At 42.3% G+C, this 8312-nt stretch overlaps 1 protein-coding gene across 1 annotated transcript in view; it reads right to left on the bottom strand.

The window, feature by feature from the left end:
• Positions 1–8312, bottom strand: part of USP25 (ubiquitin specific peptidase 25) — a 157320-nt gene that overhangs the window by 63132 nt on the left and 85876 nt on the right. Inside the window, exons 9-10 of the mRNA XM_019557104.1 lie at positions 5452–5589; positions 4522–4598 (exon numbers count right to left, since the gene is read on the bottom strand). Coding sequence (XP_019412649.1) covers positions 4522–4598; positions 5452–5589 — 215 coding nt within the window. The remainder of the gene's footprint in view (positions 1–4521; positions 4599–5451; positions 5590–8312) is intronic.

Here is an 8312-nt window from a genome sequence, read left to right as displayed (position 1 = left end):
CCAGCTGGTGCATGCACCCTAGGAAGACATGGGGGGGTGCCCCTGGATCTGTGCAGGATGAGGGCAGGCTGCCACTGTGGGCTAGGGTCAGGGCAGCACCAGGCTCTTTCTGATGGGGTTGAGCCAGGGCTGTGCTCAGCAGTGGCTCTGGGAGGGGTGCTCAGGAGGACTATGGCAAATTTTGGAGTGGCTGCAGTCTTCCCCACCCCCACCATAGTCCCCTTCCCAGCACCACCACTGCCGCCCACCCCAAGCACAGCCTGGCCCAGCCCCCTCGCCAGGAAAATCCCAGTGTTGCCCTTGACCCTGGCCCCAGCCCACAGCTGCAGCCTGCCCTTGCCCCGCACAGATTCAGAGGCACCATACCCTGCCCCTCAAGGCCTCCCAGGTTGCATGTAGTGGTAAAGAGCTGCCCTCCCACCATGCACTCTGGATGAGCTGCTCATGACTCCATCCTGCGCTCTGCCTTCACTGGGCAGCACCTGCCCTTGCCCCAGCTGCACTCCCTTCCTCAACACAGGGGCCTCCATCTGCACCCCCATTCTCCCTTCCCTCCTTCCTTCCCCCACAACAGACTTACCAGCTGGACGCCACACTCCGTGCTGCCTGGCTCCATACTAGAATCGGATAGGTATTGGCTGATATGGCTTGCTAAAAATCAGCCATAGGTATCAGCCCAAAAAATCTCTATTGGTGCACCCCTACAAAATATATCCAATGTATGTATACAAATGTGAGCATTATGAAGAATAAACAGTATGGGCTCAAAGCTATAGCCTGTGAAAAGAACTATGATCCGATTTGTACTGCAGGGACCTAACAGAGCAGCTCTTATAGCTGGACTGTCAACACTGATAGTTGCAATCTGTTTCAGAAAGACAGGGATGGGAGACAAGGTGGTGGTGTTGCCTTGCATGTCAATAATACATATACTTGTTCCCTGGTTCATGAGGAAGATGACAACAGATCAAAATGTGTTTGGGTGAAGATAAATGGTGAAAGATACAGCACTGCTGAAGTGGGGATTTGTTGTAGGTTACCAAGTCAGAAAAAGGAGACGGATGAAGCACTCTTCAAGGAAATGACAAATTATCCAAAAATTATAAGACAGTACTTATGAAAGACTTCATTTTTCTGGAAGAAAAATGCAAACAAACATAAAATGTCAAGCCGGTTAATATCTTGTATGGAGGACAACTTTCTGTTCCAGAAGGTAGTGAATACACCTAGGGCACAGATTCTCAACCATACTGCTGCAGCACTGTGGGGCGCCACAAGATCATTTGAAGGGTGCCCCAGTGAGGAGATAAGCAGATAAAAGGCAGGCTCAGGCTCTCCCTGCTTAATTTCTTCCCCACCCCAACTGCCTGCCCTATTTGGCAGGAAGCCCTATAATAAACAGGATGCCACTCAATTCACAAAAGTTATGAAATAGTACCTCGAGTCTAAAAAGGTAGAAAACCACTGATCATCTAAAGGATTATCTATTTTGGATCTTGTCCTGACCAGTAGGGAAATTGGTGGAGGATATCAAGATGATGGGCAACCTGAGGGGAAGAAATCATGGTATGACAGAATTCCAGATCCTGAGACAAGGAAACCATTAGGTCAGAACTAATAGACTAAGATTTCACAAAGGCAAAATTCAACTGACTAAAGAAGATAATAGCCATGGTGCCATGGGAAGACAGACTGAAAGGGAAAGGCACCCAAGAGGATGGGAGGCTTCTGAAGGGGATGGTATTGAAAGCCCAACAAGAAAACACTGCAACATGATGGAAGCAAAAGAAGAATGGTAAGAGACCAATCAGGCTGCACAAGGAACTTTTAGGATACCTCAAATAATAAAGGAAAGTACAGAGACAATGGAAAGATAGGCAGGTCACCAAAGAAGTATCCAAGGAAACAGCAAGAACTTGCAGGGATCAAACCAGGAAAGAAGAGGTCCACCTCATAAAGGAGATTAAAGACTACAAGAAGAGGTCTATAAGTATGTTGGTCAGAAAAGAAGGACCAAGAAAGCTATGTGTCCAGGGTTAACTCATCAGGGGAACTCTTAACAGAAGATGCAAGGAAAGAGGAACTACTCAGCAGCTACTGTGCCTCAGCTTAAACTGCAACCAGAGCCCTAATAACAATTATTTGGATAAGGAAGAAAGCAAGCAGAGGAATGAAGTGAGAGTCAGCAAGTTTTTGATGGGTCCAAATGAAATCAAGTCAGCAAGGCCTGATGAATTTCATTTCAGGATACTAAAGAAACTGGTAAAGGAGATGCTGGAGTCCTTGTCAATAATATTTACTAGCTCATGGAGGACAGTGAAGTGCCAGAGGGCTGGAGGTGGGCCAACATGTCCTCTAAAAGAGGCAGAGAGGAGGGCCCAGGGAACTACAGACCTATTCACCTCACCTCAATACCTGGAAAGTTCTGGAGCATATCCTAAGGAAGGCCATTTGAAAGCACACGGAGGAGGTAAGGTTGATTATGAGCAGCCAGCATGGATTTACTACGAATAAATACTGCCAAACTAATTTGGTCTTCTTGGACAAAATAACTACTTGGTTGGATGGAAATGCAGTGGATATAGTGTATCTGCATTTCAGCAAGGCTTTTGACAAAATTTCCCGTGTGACCTCCTTATAAACAAATCAGAAAAATGTGGGGTAGACAAAACTACTATCAGCTGGACAGACAACTGCTCAATAGCCACTAGTAAAGGGTAATTATAAATGGATACACGTCAGAATGATGAGCTTTCAAGTGAAATCCCACAGGGGGTCTGTCCAGGGCCTGGCATGGTTCAACATGCTTATTAATTATTTAGATGCTGGAATATAGAGCTTCTTGAACAAATTTGCAGATTACACAAAACTGTGAAGGATCACAAACACATTGGAGGAGAGGAGCAAAATTAAGAAGGATACTGACAGACTGGGAAGCTGGCCTGGAACTTTTCGTGTCCTTGTAATAAATTAGATGTTTTTCAAGAGTCAGAGATTGTAATGACAAGGAATTTAGCAGAATTTAGCAGATTCACTGGAATCGGACATGGCTGTGATATGAACACTTCTGCTATAGCCATTATGGCAGCTTGAGCTAACAGGATGAAATTCAATCCTGATAAATCCAACACATCAGCAAAAACAATCAAAAATATAAATAAAAAAAGGTGACACCTGGCTGGATGGCAGAAGTACACAGAAGGATCTAGGAGCCTTGTAGATCACAGACTTAATATAATTCTACACTATGATACAGCTGTACAAAGAATAAACAAGGTTCTGGAATGCATCAATAGATGCATTAGGCACAAGACAAAAGATGTGTCAGTGCATCTCCACTCAACACTGGTTAAGTCTCATCTAAAGCAGTGTGAAGTTTTGGGCTCCACATTTTAATAAGGACATGAAGAAATTAGAGAGTCCAGAAGCAGGTGACAAGAATGAGACAAGCTGGGGATTTTGACTGAAGTGTGCCAGTGCTTCTGCTGGGACTTAAATCCAGAGCCTCCTGGCTGCAGGGTCTTGCCCCTCCACTCACAGCAAGACCAATGGCCATATTTGGGATCAAGAAGGAATTTTACTCCATGGTCAGATAGATAACAGGATGTGGGAGTTGTTGCCTTCCTCTGTAGCAGGGGCTGTGGGCCTCTTTTGGACTTCCAGTGTATATTTAACAGCCTTTGTACCAGTAGGACACTGGCAGCCATGGTCCCCCTGATGCACCTGTGGCAGATGAGGGTGTTATATCTTATGCTTAACAGGGTTGACTGCATAGTCGTACTAATACATTAGACAATGGATTCGTATACAATGGTTTGGAGAGCGATGGTCCTGCCTCTGGTGTGAGGCTGAACTAGATGACCCCTGGAGGTCCTTTCCAACCCTACGTTTCTATGAGTCTTTGATTCTATGTCCTCAAAACAGCTTTCCCTATACAGTGAAACTTTAAAAGCTGATTTAAATGGAAAATGCCAAACAAAACAACAAAACAAAAAATCAGCCACAGACTAGATTGTTTTAAGCATGGCTTAAAAAAGGACTACTGATTCTTATCCCATTACCTGGATTAGCTCTTATGATCCCTTTTTTCCTACTGATTTATTACTTTGCTTCCTCTCTTCATACTGGCCTCCACCCCTCCCTGACTTCTCCCCCAGCTGTGCCTTTTGTATGCAAATCACTTTCTGACAGCCTGCTTTGTGCATGTCCTTTCATGGCAGCTGATGAAGTGAGAGATACGGTCTCACAAAAATTTATGCATATTTGATTTAGTTAGCTGCTAATGTGCATTTCTACCCTGCCTTTTTTTCCCCTAATAGAGGAATACAGGTCCTTGTAATACAGGTCCCCTTTTTCGTCACCATAAATGAGGACTAAGTTGTTTCTTCTGAAGTTTCCTCTTCATATCAGGGGACGATGATCAAAGGACATGGGAGGGAAGCAGTTTTCTTTAAAAATGATGGTTTATTTTTATTATAACATTTTGATAAATGCCATTTCTACAAGGAAGAAAACTCTCACCTCTCCTCTTCAGCTTTAATTTGGAAGGCATCTTCTAACCAATCTAACAGCTTGTGCGTGAACTCACTTACATCTTGCTGTTAAAAACAACAAACGATTAATAAACATTTATGTGTATTCCAGAAAACAACCAGGTGTTACTCACCTTCAAGAACTCCAAAAGAAAAACATTTTAACACCATATGACAATTGCTTCCTACGCATGGATTCCAGATTGCATTGCAGTCCTTACCACCGCTCACTTATCATGGTGCTCCAACACATTTCATGTACCTCATTGTCTAAACCCTCTGGTATCTGACAAGGGATGACTGATGCTGCCCACATGGAATAGTGAATTCAGTATACTAACTGAATTATAACCTAATAAGTGAACGACATAACCTCATGTGGATAAAACTGACTGAAAGGAGAAGAATTGCCAAGATTGAGAGAAAACCAAAAGAATATACAAGTACCTAAACCCTCCAAATGAATATCTAGGACAAAACCATATCAGGACTATAATTGCCCAAAATGTTCTTTAGGTATCAGAAATAAGTTTCTTCCAAGAGCTATTAATTCCATTTAACTTCCAAATTGTACTTCTGAATGTGAAACTCTAGAATGCAAGTCTTTTAATAATGTGAATGATAAAAATAATTATTACATGTTTTTGTTCTTTTAATTTAAAAACAAAGATTATGAGAGGTTGTTTCTACTTGCAAGTTTTGCTCTGGTATGTGGAGAGAGTATGTGTGTCTGAAACTGACACTCCGAAGAAGTCATACCATATTCCATGGGGACAACAATCAAAAGACAGAGAACAAAGTGAAACAGTTTCCATCAGCAGCAATTTATATAGTATGTTTAAACATGTTATATTAAACATCTGTTAGACACAGCCATACAAAAAATGACCAATTTTATTTATAAATGTTTAAATGTTACCTGTTGAGAGTCGTTTGATTTGAAAGCATCTTTAAGAATTTCAACTGCTCTGGATGGATCAACATATTTTCTCTTTGAGCCAACAAGAAGTGCAAATAGATACCTCAGCTCACGCATGAAAGGCAAATTCCGATGTTCCTATATTTGAAAAGATTTAAAGTATTTCATGCAAAATAGTTGCACATATATAATCTTTTAACAGTAAAAAAGAAACTGGGCACATGCAGTATGTGACTACAGGGTAGAACAGACATCACACAATGAAGCAGATTAGCTGTGGCCAGGACGTGACCCAGCCCAGCTGATCTGATGCCTTGGACAAAACACATAGCCTGGTTTTCTACCCATTGATCCTGCAACACAACAGGCAACAAGTTCTCCATTTACAGAGACCCACCCTGGGAAACGTCTGGGACGAGTTTCTGTAAGCAAGGAATGCCAAGCGGTACTCCCGGGGCTAAAGAAGCCCGCTCCTTCATGGGAATTCCTAGGACATGCAGGATCAGGCCCCTTAACCTCAGGAACACCTGCCTGGAGCAGCTGGAGAGTGTGGGCAGCTCTGGGCTGTCCATACTCTCACACTATAAAGCTAACAGACATCTGCTGCAATAAAATAGCAGAAACTATTACTACCCTTTAGTTGGCGACATAAATTAGGACACTTATGGCATGGCAAATGGTACAGACATGTTTGATTTCCCTCTCTACCGACATAAAAATTGTTATAGCAGCACAAGGGCAATAGCTATTTATACCCTACATTTTGTGTACCACCATGATATGCAATATTCATTTAGGTATTGCTCATGTTGTGCCACAAGCATTTTGTTTGGGTCAAGCTACAATACAGATATTGGTATAAAGTTCTCAAAAGACTGCAGTCAAACTTGGATTCCTGAAAATTAGGTTTTATAAAGCCAAATTTAGATGGTTATTTGTCAAGGGCTGGTGTTTGCAAGGGGAGGACCTCCTGGAGTTGTACTTATGACAGTAAAAAATTCAAAGGACTAAGTTTCCAAGGCTTGTGCCCATCATCACCCTTGGCCTTGATAAACTAGGAGCAACATGAAACAGCCTGCTCTTCTTACATGTAGACAGGCTTAGTTAAAATACTTGTGCGGGATTTTCCAGTTCTCCAACACTAAAGTGATAAATAAAAAATTGTAGAAGTGGGCCAGCAATATTTTTAACCTATAAAAATCTAAAAGAAAAGTACAGTAAATGGAAATGTATGGACGGACACCTCCGATTTAACCATAGCATTACAGGTGCTATACAATATCAGCCACACCTTTCTTACTTCAGCAGGGGTTGCTGATAAATGGTCATGAGTCTGAGGGAGATACAAGATTTGTATTTGCAGTAAGCATAATGGCATCCAGATCCTATACAGATGTTGGGGTACTAGTCAAACATAAATTACCTGCTGACAATAACTGCACACTACAGTCAAATAAAGAGCAAACTTGCTTAGGCAGTTCTATGGAAAGATGCTTGGTACATGTGAGAATGTTTTGGGTAAAACTTATGCTATACATTATATTTAAAAAAGGAATAATAATTTCTACTGTACTTTGCATGCTAGCTTTCAGAGTCAGATCACCACATATCTGTTACCTGTTCTTCCAGCATTCCCAGGTGTGGGCAACATTTGCAGAATCAAAAGTAATGGAAGATAATGGCTGCACTACACCCAAAGCTCTTTTTCCAAAGTTTAAATCTTTGGGGAGGGGTTTATGACTTTTTACGTTCAAATCAGATTTCTATTTGCATTTTCCTAATTCATTATGCTATTATGTTCCATATGCTATTTTACAGCAGTAAATTGTTAAATTGTATTTTATCTTAGTTTTGTAAACTACTTTACTGATCAAGATTTCAGATTTAAAAGCATTTTTCTATTAATATGCATCCATATCAATACTCAGCTTTCTTAAATTTTATTTTGGAATATACTGAACTCAGAATATTCTAGATCCCGTTCCTACTTCTGACTGATCAGGGTATATGTGAATGGACAGTCTTGCATCCTTCAGCTGCACCCCAAGGCTAATATAAGCTGCGTGGCAAACAGCATGTTTTAGATCATGTCAGTATATACCATCTATGAACCTATGTAGCTGCCATGTACAAGGTCCTGTATTCTCTTCCATCTCTACACAACCATGTAAATAGCCAGCATTTTTAACATTTTCTAATAAAGTTTTAAGTTTGAATCACGGTAGTGTCTAAATAGCCTAGTTGGGAATCAGGTCCCTGTTCTAACAAAAGCAATCTTCAGAGCCATAATAAAAAGATATTTTGACTTCTAAGAACTCTGTTTGGTAGGGCTATGCAAAGTTTCAGTAGCCGATTAAATCTGGAGGTGATTCGGCCTAATTTGGCAGCCAAATTTCTGAATCCAAATTGAATCAGGAGACCCATTAATCTCTCTAAACTGAATTGAAAGCCTCCAAATTGATTGAGAGCAATTTGGAGAGATTCAGCCATAGACTGTATAGGCAGGCACTAGGCAGTGCTGGAGGGAGCAGCTGGATGAGCCCCAGCAGCCCCGGGAGAAGCCATGATTCTTCCAGCTGCTTCCCCAGCTGCCCCCCTTGCCCCCCGACCAGGGCGAAGTGGGCAGTGCTGGCAGCCCTGGGAGAAGCCACAAGGGCTGAGGGGAATAATTGGGGAGTTGGGAAATGGAACTGGGAGCTAAGGGAATAACTGGGGACTGGGGGGAACAGGGGTCTCCCTCTAGCTCCCAGTTCGATCCCCCAGCTCCCCAATCATCCCCCCGCAGCCCCTGCGGCTTCTCCCATGGCTGCCAGCACTGCCTGCCTGTATAGTCTATGGCCGAATAAGATTTGGCATAGAAT

This window comes from Crocodylus porosus, unplaced genomic scaffold (assembly GCF_001723895.1).
Source record: "Crocodylus porosus isolate Cpor-Errol unplaced genomic scaffold, CroPor_comp1, whole genome shotgun sequence".
NCBI lineage: Eukaryota > Metazoa > Chordata > Crocodylia > Crocodylidae > Crocodylus > Crocodylus porosus.
Note: the sequence above shows the minus strand (reverse complement) of the source record. Positions and strands in the feature narration are given on the sequence as shown.